The sequence below is a fragment of the Chiloscyllium punctatum genome, chromosome 5 (assembly GCF_047496795.1).
Source record: "Chiloscyllium punctatum isolate Juve2018m chromosome 5, sChiPun1.3, whole genome shotgun sequence".
Classification (NCBI taxonomy): Eukaryota; Metazoa; Chordata; class Chondrichthyes; order Orectolobiformes; family Hemiscylliidae; genus Chiloscyllium; species Chiloscyllium punctatum.
Window position 1 is genome coordinate 101,799,209 of NC_092743.1, and position 14,795 is coordinate 101,814,003.

Genomic DNA, 14,795 nt, shown 5'->3' on the forward strand with positions numbered 1-14,795 from the left:
GTCAGTCTTATGCTTGAATAGCTTTCACATGGGTACCCACTACAGTTTGAGACAATAAGATCATCAAAAGTAGGAGCAGATGTAGACCATCCAGCCCAGTTTGTTCTGCTATTCAATGAGATCCCTGCTGATGTGATAACCATCAACTCCACTTACCTGCCTTTTCCCCATAATCCTTGATCCCTTACTGATTAAAAATCTATTGATCACAGCCCAGAATATGCTCAAAGACCCAGCCTCGATAGCCCTCTATGGTAAAGACTGCCACAGATTATATTGAAAAATAACAAAGGAGTTCTGTCAATATTTATCCATGATTTAGCATCATTAAAACAGATTAGTGGTCACTATCACAGTTTAACTACTTATGGAGGCTTGTGGTGTGCAAATTGGATGTTTTTTTATTCATTCATGGGACGTTGCTACATTGTTTCACTAACTATACTTAAAAATTTGTTATTATTGTCATGAAAGATGCTATTATATCCTTCCACTTCTTCTTCCCTCATGTTGATCTAATTTCCCTTTAAATATATCTATATAATTCACCCATTCACTGTGGTAATGTGTACCACATTCTCACTACTCTTCTGGTGAAGAAGATTTTCATGAATGCACTTTATGCAGTTATTTATTACTATCTTATGCTTATAGCTGCTAGTTAGAGTCAGCGGGCTCCAGAGGTTAATGATTGCCTCATAATAAAGCTATATCTCCACAGTACTACTTAAGACAGCAACAGATAAAGTCTGTGTAACAATAAAGGAATTGTAAGAAGTGCTCAGCAGGTTAGTCTTTCCTTGAGTCAGAGAGTCATAGAGAAACAGAGCCTTTGGTTTAACTTCTCCATATCGACCAGATATCCTATATAAATCTAGTCCCATTTGCCAGCATTTGGCCCATATCCCTCTGAACCCTTCCTATTCATATACCCATCTTTTAAGTGTTGTAATCGTACAGCCTCTACCACTTCCTCCAGCAGCTCATTCCGTATTTCACCCTCTGCATAAACAAGTTCTCCCTTCGGTTACTTTTAAATCTTTCCCCTCTCACCCATTGATAGAGGTGAGAGGAGAGAGATTTAAAAAAGACATGAGGGTTATTTTTTTTTAAACATAGAGGGAGGTTCGTGTGTGGAATGAACTTCCTGAGGAAATGGTGAATGTGGGTACAATTACAACGTTCAAAAGACATTTGGATAAGTACATGAATAGGAAAGTTTTAGAGGGATATGGACCAGGAGCAGGCTCGTGGGATAAGTTCAGTTTGGGATTATGTTGACGTGGAGTGGTTGAACTGAGGGGTTTGTTTCCATGCTGTGTGACTGTATATGGGCATTGCCTGCTGGGCCTGGAGAGAGTGGGAGTGAGTTACCTTCTTTAACTACTGCAGTCCTTGGTGTGTAGGGACATCACAATGCTGTTGGGAAGGGAGTTCTGGGATTCCAAATCAGGTTGGATTGTGGCTTGGAAGGAACTTTCAGTTGATGGTGCCCCCATGTTTCTCTTGCCTTTGTCTTACTAGCTGGTAGAGGTTGTGCGTTTGGGTGCTGTCATGTGAGCCTTGTTGAATTACTGTAGTGCATCTTGTAGATGGTGTTGCTACTGAATGGTGGTGGAGAAAGTTAATATTGCAGGTGGTTGATGGGATGCCAGTCAAGAAGGCCTTTTTTTCCCTTGATGGTGTCAATCTTCCAGAATGTTGTTGAAGCTTCACTCATCCAGACAAATGGGGAGTCTTCTATCACATTCCTGACTTGTAGATAGTGAACAGACTTTGGGGATTCAGGAGCTGAGTTATTTGTGGCAGAATTTCTATGCTCTGACCTGGCTTTGTAGCTACAGTATTTATATACAGGTACACAATCCTTGTTCTGAAATCCTTGGGACGGTTGTTTTTTGGATTTCGGAATTTTTCAGATTTCAGAATAAATTATGTTTTCACAGTGAAATAAAAAAACCTAACAGCAGACCCACATGTGACTAGTACAAGCACTGAGACACAATTGACGCCAACCAGTGCTGGGCCACGCCTCCATGTCACCTCTGAGAGACGTGGGTAAAGTGGGTATGGAGTTGGGTCACCTATTCTCATGCCAAACAAAACTTCATGAACAAACTTTGGATTTCGGAGCTTTTTGGATTTTGGATAAAGGATTATGTACCTGTACTAAGTCCAATTTAGTTTCTAGTCAATGTTTAATGCCAGTATATTGAGGTTTCCATGAGAATAATGCCATTGAACATCAAGATCTGCTTTGTACTTGTCATGCATTTTGTGTGCAGGACATAATGGACGAATTTGCTCATTGCTGGGTAAATGCCAATGTTGTTGCAGTACTGGAACAGCTTAGTTTAGGGTGTCAGGGAAGCCAGTTAAGGAGAACAACTTATCAATATTATTGACTAAATGTCACCAGAGCCCATAGGCTGTGTAGTTTCCAATGCCTTCACCAAATTCTTGTGGAGAAAACTAAATTTGTTGAAGACTGACATCTGTGATGTGGGAGATCTCTGGAGGAAGTTTAGATGAATCACTTACTTGGTTCTTCTGGCTGAAAATGAAAATACTTTAACCTTGTCCTTTGCTCTAATGTGCTGGGCTCCCCTGTATTTGAGAATGGACATATTGTGGAGCCTCCACCTCATGTTAATTGTTGAATTGTGCACCACCACTCACAACTATATAAGACAGGGCTGCAGAGCTTAGTTCTGATGTACTGGTTGTGGAGTCCCTTTTATTTGCTGCTTCCACTGTCTGGCACGCAAATCTCCCTGTATTATAGCTTCACTCAGTTATCATCTCATTTTAAGAAATGCCTGATGCTGCACCTGGCATGTCCTCCTGCATTCTTCATTGAATCAGGATTGATCTCCCAGCTTGATGGTAATAGTAGAGTGGGAGATATGCCAAGCCATGAGATTGTGGTTGACTACAGCTATGTTGTTGCTGATGGTCCACAGCACCTAATGGATGCCCTGTCTTCAGTTGCCAGATATATTTGAAATATGTACCATTTAGCAAAGTGCATAGTGCCACATAACAGATGGAAAGTATCCTCAGTTTGAATATGGACTTCATTTTCATCCTATCAACACCGTCATGGACCCATACACTTGCAATGGTAAATTGGTGAAGATGAGGTCCAACATTTTTTTTTGCTTGTTGGTTGCCTCACCAGTCACCACAGACCAAATCTAATAGCCAAACCGTTTAGGATTTGACTGGCTTAGACAGTGGTGGTACTACTTAAGTACTTTTTGTGAAAGATATTGAAGTCTCTCACATTCTGTGTGCTTGCCCCCTTCAGTGCTTCCTCTAATTGGTGTTGAACATGGAGGAGGACTGATTAATTAGCTAAGGGGATGGTAGATAGTAATCAGCAGGAGGTTTCCTTCCTTGTGTTTAGCCTAATACCATGGTATTCCTTGGGGTTTGGAGTCAATATTCAGGACTCACAACTGCTTACTGGCTGTATACCACTGTGCCTTCACTTCTGGTGGGTCTGTCCTGCCAGTGCTAAATAGATGGTGAAGATGTTAGCTGGGACATTGTCTGTAAGGTATGATTCCATGAGTATGATTATGTTGCTTGACTAGCCTGTGAGACAGCTTTCCCATTTTTGGCACAAGCCCCCAGATGTTAGTAAGCAGGTCTTTGCTGGTTGACAGAGCTGTTCTTGCCATTGTTAATGCCAGGTTCATTTCTTTCTTTAATCTTTATTGTGATTTGACGGAATTAAGTGCCTTGCTAGGCCACTTCAGAAGACAGTTAAGAGTCAACTGCATTGCTCTGGGTCTAGATTCACAGATCAGATCCTCAGCTAAAGGACATTAGAGGCTCAGATGGTTTTTATAACAATTGCCATGAGGTTAGCTTTTTATTAGAGATTTTATTCACTTCAAATTTCATTATTTGTTATTTTGGCATTCAAACTCATGTCTCCAGAACATTAGCCTGGAGCCTTATCCTGTTATCCATGGAAAGGGAAACAGAGTTAATGTTTCAATGACCTTTTATTGAAACCAGGTAATGGAATCTTTACTGTTACGGAGCTATAGTGTTACAAAGGATTAGACAGGGGTACAGGGATGAAAAAGACCATTTTAGCCCATCTGGTCAGCACTAGAGTTGGAAAACAGAATGCATACAGAAAAGCAGAATATGTGGATGTTGGAAAATCGAAATAAAATCTGATAATGCTGGAAATACTCAAGAGGTCTGGCAGCCTCTATGGAGAAAGTAACAGAATGAATGACCTTTCATTGGGTAAACTAGTGCCGACCAGATGGGCTAAAATGGTCTGTTCCATCCCTTTACATTTGTTGATTCCTCTGTAGTACCAAAGCTCTGTAACAATGTAGATTCCATTACCCTGCTCACATAAGAAAAGATAACAATTTTCAAATGCATTTTTGAGGTGATTGTTCATTTGATTAGAATAAGAAATGACTTGTAAAAATGATTCTGTATGAGTTAATTGAATCCTAGTGCTTGAGATCAATGGAACCTTCCAATACTGAACGTGAGTAATTGAACCAAGATACATTAGTGACCTAAATTCTCAAGTGGCTGCATTCTCTATCCTTCTGAATTCTGTTCACTACCCTGTCAATTTCTTTGTATTCGTGTTCTGCACTGACTTTTTTTTAACCTATCTGTGGCTTTCATTCTTTACTAAAGTAAAGCATACCTTCCTATGATGCAATCAAGTTATTTGGAGAACATTCCTATTCTGATGTCTTCTTTTATCTCATTATGTCAGTGACCAGCTTTTTGATTGATCAAGTGGAAAGTGTTTGGGCAGCTGTGCTCTGTACTTGGAGACTTGAGTTTGAATCCCAACCTGAGCTGGTGTTCAAGATTTCAGCTCCTGTCAGATTATGATACCTTGAAATTGGCTGGATCATTAAGCGTGGAAAACAGAGAGTAGTAAAAACAAAAATGATTGAAGAGTAACTGCATACCTGAAGCAGATAAATTCATACCTGATATAATGAAGAAGAACTGTGGTGTGGTGACAGAGGGCAAATGAACAAGGAGATAAAGAATATGTGTCAAGATATTAATTGGAATTTAGGAGAATGAGTGGTGGTTTCATTGATTCGATTCCCTACAATGTGGAAAAGGCCCTTCAGCCCAACCAGTCCACACCAACCCTCCGAAGAGTAACCCACCCAGACCCATTTCTCCTCTGACTAATGCACCTAACACTATGGGCAATTTTGCATGGCCAATTCACCTGACTTTGGTCTGTGGGAGGAAACCGGAGCACTCGGAGGAAATCCACGCAGACATGTGCAAACTCCACACAGACAGTCACCCAAGGTGGCAATCAAACCTGGGACCCTAGTGCTGTGAGGCAGCAGTGCTAACCACTGAGCCACCGTGCCGCCCCACTGGTGGGAGGTGCTTAACACCATAGATCTTGAGAAGATATTTTGGGGAATGAAGAATTCAGGGGAAAATCTGTGTGAGAGGAGTTTTCTCTGTCAGAGATTCAATAGATTTAAGTCAGTGATGGAGCGGAGTAGTCACAGCAAAGTCAAACCTGCAAATTTGGAGGTCTCAGTGGAATTAGAGGAAAAGCTAGAGAGCTGGCGCATGGTGAATCGCAGAGTGTGATTATTCCCTGGTCCAACCCTCCTAACTCCCTCTAGAGATACCTGTATTTTCTTTCTTTCCCATCTCCATCCAAAAGTAACTCCCTGTTTGTATTGCAGCTTTCTTCTTTGTCATGGGCCATAAGTGTTTCTGGTTAAAGATCAGTCTGCCACCGAGACTCTCTGAATGATTGACTAACGAGACAGTGCTTGCAGAAATTCTTAAACCACTCTTCCAACCTTTTCTTGTCCCTGATGTGCAATGCTTCTTTTCTTTGAGCTTGAAAGTTTTACCACTGAGGGTGGTGAGAACAGTTTTAACCTGACTCATTCAATATTGCCAGAGTAAGAACAGAAAATGTTGGAAATATCCAGCAAATCTGGCAGAGTTAGCAGGCTGGACTTTCTGAGGAGCAGCAGTTTCAGGCAGATATCTGCTCTGGTCAATCTTTCTGTAAAAGAAGGAAACCTTGCATTTCTGAGAGGAGATTCTGATCAGCTCTCCCTGTCAAGCTATTAGTTCATAAGGTCAGGGTGCTGGAGGGTGAGGTGTCAGATACTTTACTTAATTACTTCGAAACCCTCCAAAGTTTTCAATGTAATTTGAGACTTTCAGACATTCCAGGCATATAGGAAATGTCCTGTGGAATCTTGCATTTCCTGGGCAGTGCGTTGAGAACCTGCTACCATGGGGACTCCACAGCGTCCTCATGTGTAACTTCTATTGACACCAGAATAATGGCTGTCTGGCCAGCAGAAAATCTGCCCCAGTATTTCAAGGTTTTGTCAGAACTGGGAAGATTTAGGAATTGAGCAGGGGGTGTATACGATGACCAGGTCATCTATCTTTGTGGTAGTAGAAGCAAAATACTGCAGTTGCTAGGAATCTGAAATTAAAACAGAAAATGCTGGAGAAAATGTGCAGGTCTGGTAGCATCTGTAGAGAGATAAGCAGAAACTGAGTTAACGTTTCATGTCCAAAGACTGCTTTGGAACTGAAGTTCTGAAGGACAGTCATTAAACTCTGTTCAAATGCTGCCAGACATGTTGAGATTCTCCCTCACTTTCTGTGCTTATACTTTATTTTGTGATCTCAACTGAAGAATAAACACTGGCCAGGGATCTCGGAATAATTCTCCTACTCTTATTCAAAATAGTACCATGGGATCTTGTTAATCCACCCAAGCAACATGTGGGCCCTCAGTTTAAACAGCTCATTCAATCAGCATCTCCAACAGCACACTTCCTGTATACTTGATATTCATGCGAGCCCCAGAGTGGGAATTGAACTGAAAACTTGAGAATTGAAGGCAAGAGTTCTCCCACTGAGCCACAACTAATATAAATGTAAGAGAAGTAAAAATGTCTATGTATATGTAATGATTCCATATTGTCTTCAGAACTTCTCTTGTAATAGATGTTTCTAAGCAGTTCCATATTGCCTTCCTGTATATAACAATAAGATGTTAAAAATTTGATGTATATTCTGCACTTGCTGCACATTAAAGATTTACGTCACATTTTATACTTGTGCACATGCTGATTCACCATAACAGCAACATGCAGTTTTTGTAGCGCATTTAACATTACAAAGCATTCTAAAGTGCTTCATCGGTGTGTAAACAAAGAACATTAGATACAAAGCCATGGGAGGAGATGTTAGGACAGAAGACCAAAAACTTGGTCAAAGAGATGTGTCTTAAAGGAAAAGAGAGGGAAATAATGAAGCAGAAAGCTTTAAGTGCAATATTCAAAATTTAGATCTTTGCATTTGAAGGAATACCACACAAGAGCAGCCGACTCATTCCAGATATAAGCACACAGCAGGCTATTCAACATCTGAGAAATGAATTTTTTTTTGGAATTGTGACTCTAACATCACTTTTCTATTCTGTCCTTCAGCAGAGAGACCTTTCCAGTGCAGATACTGTCCGTACAGTGCCTCGCAGAAGGGGAACCTGAAAACCCATGTACAATGTGTTCATCACGTGCCATTTGACAACACCCAGTATCCAGATCGACGGTTCAGACTCTCACGGAGTGATGTGGATCTCTACAGGACAATGAATAAACAGTTTGGTCATTTTTCAACAGATTGCCAGGCTACAGGAACAACAGTACTGGATTAATGCCCATTCCCAATGTGCAAATTTCAGGAAATTTCCTTCCACTTTCAGTGGGGACAGAACATGGGTCACAATGACACTGTCTCTTCAGGGTTCAAAGACTGCAGGAACAATCTTTAAGTGCTAACATGACCCAAGAGTTGAATGCCTGTTCTTTCCGTGATGAATGACTGCAGCTCAACGGACTACTGGTCTGCAAACGGAATGCTAAAAAGTTGTCCATCCAGATTGCATATTGATTATTTGCATCGAGGATCTGACTGGTTAAATCCTCATTATTTTTGACACATGGTCCTGCTTTTTGATCTTTCTTTCAATGTTGATGGACTTTGGAAACTCAGCCAATGCTTTGAACTGGACAATGTGAATCGAATGCTAGGTACTAGTGTTAGAAACACATGCAATTTATCCCTTACCATATCGTTCTAACTTATTGCAAAACAAAGTCAAAATTGATCAAAGATACAATCATATATTTTTCTTGAAATTTATGGCACTCTTTTGGCAAAAATAATTTGTGTTAAAAACTAAAAGCCTGTATGGCAGGCCACGTCAACAGGAAGCAGTCTTGCTATCTGCTGAAAGGTACTAAATGTTAACATGAGCTCATTCTTACAAAATTTTAATGACATATCAAATACAGATTGAATTTGAATAATCCTTTACTCAGTCACTTTTCAGGACATTTTACACAAACCATTATTTTCACTGCAAAAGCAAAGTTTGAGACACAGAAGCCAGAGGGAAAACAAATTCCAAGTAAGAAAAGCTGTCCTGGGTTTAATCTTGTTGTGAGATAAAACAACAGCAATGGTCATCAGTTGAACACTAAGATCTGAAATGTCAACTCATTGTTTTAATGCTCAGGACTGTCCTGCAAGGTTATTTTACTTTCCCAAAAAGTTTTTGTTCTTATTTTGCAACATGTTGCTATCCTTTTATGCTCAAAAAGACTTATTTTACCTCTTCCATTTTGGCTATTCACTTCAGAAAGTTTTGCCTGACTTGGGATCACAGAATGCAAAGAGAAGCATCAGTGTACAATATAGAGAATTTTGATTTAATACAGGCAATTCCAGAAGCCCACAATTTCTCCGCTAATGTTACATTTAAGGACTGCTTATTAACAAGAATGTGTGAACCATGTGTATGAGCGCAAGTGTATGATAGCAATTTTATTTACGTGATTAACAGTTGAAGCACCAGCCAATTACAACCTAAGGAGTCTGTAAAATTTCTCAAGCAGCGATGGTTCTGCTTTGCGAGTACACTTCTCTCGGATGCAATTTAATGCTATGCATAATGTGAAACAGAAAGACTCAACACCAGTAAAGAGAGCAACGATTGCCTACACATACTCCAACGAATATTGTAAGTGTGACATTGAGACTTACTGCTTTGTGGAGATGGAATAAATCCAGTTCTATTTCTCCTGCATTGGATTCCAAGAATTTTACTGACGCTTTGAAGATTCTGTTCCATCCATTTTGTATGGAGGCTCATGCCTCACAAGTTTAAAAGCACATATGAGGAAATATGTTGTTTCTCACTGTCAGTCTTTACAGAGTATTGGTTCATTTTAACCAAAGCTGTCCATTGAGAAACTGAGGTTTGAGTGTAATGTTGATTTTGTGGCTGTCCCCTTCTTATTGCCCGCTTTGGAGTTTATAATTAGGTGGAGTGCAATTCAAACTAATCTCATCGATATAATAATGGGCAGTTAGTTTAAAATTGACCCCTGACATCAAGTAATAGTGACTAGATACGCTTCTTCACTGAAATTATCTATTTAAAAAAAACATTTCTTTGATTAAAAACATGACCAACTAAAGTAATTCCCTGTGATTTACCCTTTAATATATGAACATAACATATGAAGTAGGAACTGCATCAGTCCATTTGGCCCATTGCAATTGCTCCATCATTGAACACAATCATTGCTGACCTCAATTCCACCTTCCTGCATGTACCCCTTAACTACTTAAGGGCCTAAAACTCGATTGATGCTAGTCTTAAATATATTTAACTACTGAGCATCCACAGTTCTAAAGAAGAATCTTGGGACTTGAAACATTAACTGTGTTTCTCTCTCCCCAGATGCTGCCAGACCTGCTGAATCTCTTCAGCATCTGTTTTTATTTCACATTAGTAGTTTGCTTTTACTTGAGAATCCACAGTTACTTGCTACCATGATTTCCAAATATTCACAACCGCCTGAGTGAAGAAATGTCTTCCTGGCTCAGTCCTAAGTTTCCAAACTCTCTGTGGCGTTGTATTCTAGTTTCCCCAGTCAGGGATATGATTTTCTTCATGTGTCATAGCACCTAAAAATCTTAAATGTTCAATTCGAGCACCTCTCATTCTGAATAAAGCCTTAATGACCACCAGAGAGCTTTCTTCTCAAGGGAGATATGGGGCAATGTTTTACAAAAGAAGCTGTTATGATCTAGAATACGCTACTTTAAAAGGATGTTGCAAGCAGATTCTACAGTAACTTTCAGAAGAGCATTTGGTAAATAGTTGAAGCAGGAAAATATTGCAGGACTGTGGAGAATGAGCAGTGGAATGAAAATAATTGCGTAGATCTTTCAAAGAGCCAGGTACGGTGAGCCAAATAATCTGTTCCTGCACTCCATTATTTTCCTGCTAACTGGGTTCTTGGAGGTAACAGTGTGTTGGAAGATTACTGCTCTAATGTAGTCTGTTATGTAGACTTTCCTGGTCAAATTAACCTGAAAATCTTGTTAAATTATTTAGGAAACTATCTAAATGTTGCCCGTCACTGTGCAGAGGTTTACTTTAGGCAAAGTTGCCATCATCTGAGAGGATCATAGGGCTGTTCTCTCATTAGAGAGAGACAACTGATGGCAGTTTAACCTGAGGGTCCTCATGCCTCAGGTGAGAGGCAAGATGAGCTTCAACTGGAGTATTTTGTCCTAATCTGGACACAACACTTCATAAAAGGGTGTGCAGGCATTGGTGTTCCTGGAGGAAAGAAGATACTTATAAAAGTGTGCAAAGTCATGTGAGAAACTGTTCCCCTTGGTGTAACTGAGAACCAGAGGATGGTGATTAAGGAGATTGGCAAAAGAAGCAAAAAAGGAGAAACTTCTTGCACAGTGAGTGGTTAGGATCAGGGATGCACAGATGCAGAATTTGGTTGAGGTTTTGGATAATTAATTGAAGGAAAAACAGATTGTAGGCAACAAGGCAACAGAGACGAAGTGGGTCTCAATGAATTGCTCTAATAAGAAACAAGTGTAGACGAGATGGGCAGAATAATCTGCTGTGTTGTGGTCACTCTAAGATTCTACAAACATAGAAACAGGTGGAGGCTACTTAGCTGCTCAAGTCTACTCAGCAGTTCAATTAAACCGTGACTGATTTCCAGTTTTGAAACTTTTGGTTCATTCTCCAATCTGAACACCTTTCCTTGGCAAAGAGTTCCAGTTTTTCACCACCATTTTAGTGAAGGTCCTTCCTGATGTCACCTCTGAACAGCTAACACCTGAAGTTTGGTTTATGGCCCCTTGTTCAGGACTGTCCACAGGAAAGGTAGGTTTCTATCTATCCTATCAGCTCTCTTCATTTTCTTAAACATCACTTAGTTCACCACTTTGTCTTAGCCACTCAGAAAGTCACTGCAGATCCTGTGGAAACTGACTAGTGTGGGAACTCTTTGTGTGTGAGATGGATGTGAGAGTTAATCCTCTCGACCCAAACAGCTCAGTAATATACATATACATACATGCAGACATGCACACACACAGATACACATTCATAGACAAACACACAAAATGCATTTCTGCTTTTTATTTATGTTTTTGAATTATATTCGCGTGTTCCATTTCTTCTCATTGTAATTTTTTGTTCTAGCACTTATTAAATTTGATGTCCCTCTTATAAAACAATCAACCGTACATAAAGTAATATCTAAAATGAAGCAAGTTAGAAGCCCAAGGTGCAGTACCTTCCCTCATCATCTATTTCCGTGCACACTGTCATGACCAATCTCATGGAAAATTACATGTGATTAAGTTAGGAATAGCCAGAAATCAACAAAAACTTGATCAATAATACCTCAAACTATTTTTTAAGGAGCTGTATGCATTTTTTTTTGTTACCACACTTTGTATATTTCCTTCGATATTTTTCTGTTTTCAATATAGCATATAGTATTATGTGGAGCACAAAGTGTAATGATGCAACATTCCATTCTGAGTGAAGTCTAACTAAAGGTAGAAATATTTGGTGAGAGCAGAGACGATAGTTTATCCACACTTAGTATAAGAATCAAGCTCAGGAGATTGAAATTTCTTTCTTCCCCCTTTTGCTCCCCACCTTGCTGGTTTGATTGTAACTTCTATCAAGAACCTTTTATTAATATCAATAGTTTCAATAAGTTATGTAAATTAATTCCAATTGTAGTTTATGGCATGACAAAGGTTAATTTTTTCTCCCTGCAGAATTGTGTTGCAATGTTATTTTACTATCATTTTATTGGAGTGTTAGATCCATATATTTAATGCTGTTTATGTTTGGTATTTATTCTGTTGTTATCGTTTTTTTAAAAAAACACTTTTAATCCATGCATTTTGATTTAGTATAATTTTAATTCTTGGATTTTCCACTTTTCTGGATTAGTGTGTAAACATTTCTTTGTCTGTTTCCATATTAAAGGTTTCTGTAATCCACTTGTTGCCCTTGTTTATACGTTGCTGATTCCCCAGTGATCTAATATTCTAATTGTGACGCTGTGAAATGGCAATCTTTGGAGTGGCAAGTTAAACCATTGCTCTATCTGGAGTCTCAGCTGGGTGTAAATGATCCCACAGCACCAGTTCAAGGATAAACAGGGGAGTTCCTACCAGGGCCCTGGTAGGCCAGTATTTCACTCTTAGCTAACATCACTGATGATCTGGTCAGTATCAGGTTACTCTTTGTGGGAATGTGCAAATTTGTTACCATATAAGAGAGGCCAGGATTTATGGATGATGGAGTTTTCCCTTCTCATCCTTCAGAGAGCGGGCAATCACATCGTTGCTGATACTGGCTGCCTCCCAGTTGGCTTACCCCTCACTCAGGAGTTCCCCAGTTCTAGTTATGCTAGAGGTTATAGTAGTTCGGACTGGGTGTGCAAGCAATCCCCAGACTCCCATGTCCTGGCATTCCAGGGCGGGAGGGATGGTGAGACCTGGTTACCATGGGAATGTGTGGAAGGAGTATTGGAAGAATTGGGGGTGAGAGTGGTGGAAAGGCTGAAGAGCAGGAGCATCAGCACAGGCCAGATCTTATAGGGGGTAACTGGTGTTGAAAGAAGATTGTTGATTGAGGACGCTTCCCAACCGGAGACTGAACAGAATGACTTTCTGAGCTTCATCCTGTCCCTGGACACCATCAGTATTGGGCTCCACCTGGTGTCTTCAGTTCCACCCTCCGTCCCATCCCACCCCAAGTCTCCATGTCTCCTATTTACTCAGAGGAACCTAGCAGCTGATAGGCCTTCTTGGATATCTTGTTCAATTCTGTCTCACATCTCGCCATAGCCCATGTTGCTCAGATGCCCATAAGATTTTGTTCTCATATCTAAATGCAAGTAACATTTAAAATAAAGAAGATGAACTGAGCATCAATAGAGAAAAATAAGTATGATCTGGTAGCGACACAAAGACATGGTTGCAGGATTAGATGGATTGGTTCTTGAATGTAGAAAGATCTTGGACATTTAGGAAGCCAGAAAGAGGTGTTAATTCAGATAAATGCAAGGTGTTGCATTTTGGTAAGACAAATCAGAGCAGGACTTACACAGTTAATGAAAGGGCCCTGGGGAATACTGTCAAACAGAGAGACCTAGGCATGTAGACACATAGTTCCTTGAAAGTAGCGTCACAGGTAGACAGGGTGGTGAAGAAGGTATTGGCACTTTTGCCTTCATTGCTCAAGTCACTGAGTACAGGAGTTAGGACATCATGTTATGGCTGTTCAAGACATTGGTAAGGCCTCATTTGGAGTATTGAGTACAATTCTGGTTGTCCTGACATAGGAAGGATGTATTTAATTGGAAAGGGTGCAAAAGAGATTTACAAGGATGTTATCCAGACTGTTGACTCAATGTTATCAGCATGAAGGTATTAAAAGGGATAGTTCTAAAGCCACCAACTGAATACATTCCAACTGCTAAGGAAAATTTCAAAGGACTGATCACTTTCGTTGGTTAACTAGAAAGATTAAAGATAGTATCAGATTTAAAGGTGAAGTATATAATTGTGTAAAGAAAAGTGGAAGGTCAGAAGATTGGATACAATGTAAAAGACAGCAAGAATGAAAAGTAAGAAGGAGGGTAGTACTAGAGTACAAGAGAAAACTGGTCAGAAATGTAGCAAAATGAGGGAATGGGCTGGGTTGGTGTGGACTTGTTGGGCCAAAGGGCCTGTTTCCACACTGTAGGGATTCTAAGTTCAATTTGTTGGAGTCGCAGAGAAAGTAACATGCTTTGAATAAAGGAGATTCAGTGAAGGTACTGCACTTAGATATCTGGAAGGCATTTGATAAAGTGCCACATCAAAGAGTTTTGTGGAAAGTTGTAGCCCATGTTTAGGGGCTGGTGTATTAAAATCAGTTGACCAGCAGGAAGCAAAGCGTAATCCAAAATGGGTCTTTTTATACTTGGCAAAATATAATGAATTCTGTGCCATGGTCAGTGCTGGAACATCAACTGATTCCAATCTATTTAAATGACTTTGATAAAGGGACAAAAGGTTTGTTTGCTAAATTTGCTGATGATACAAAGATAGGAAGAGAAGAAGACATACGAGGCTGCAATAAGATGTAGATAGATTATGTGAATGGCAATAATCAGACAAAGGAGTATACCATGAAAAGTTATGAAATGGTTCATTTTAGCAGGATGAATAAAACTGAAGCATAATACCTAAACATTGCAAGATTGCAGGGCTCTGAGATGGTTTGATCTCAATGTGCTAGTGCATGAATTGCAAAGGCAGGTATACAAGTACAGCAAATAGTAATTACGAAAGCTAATATATTTTTGTTTATTGTAAGGAGA

General features: G+C 39.8%; 1 protein-coding gene across 4 annotated transcripts in view; it reads left to right on the top strand.

Moving 5' to 3' along the window:
- Positions 1-12,314, top strand: part of znf516 (zinc finger protein 516) — a 156,321-nt gene extending 144,007 nt beyond the window's left edge. For all 4 annotated transcript variants that reach the window (XM_072570869.1, XM_072570870.1, XM_072570873.1 and 1 more), the window contains one exon: positions 7,506-12,314. In XM_072570869.1, the coding sequence (XP_072426970.1) occupies positions 7,506-7,732 (227 nt within the window). In that variant the 3' untranslated portion in view covers positions 7,733-12,314. The remainder of the gene's footprint in view (positions 1-7,505) is intronic.
- Positions 12,315-14,795: the final 2,481 nt, after the last annotated feature.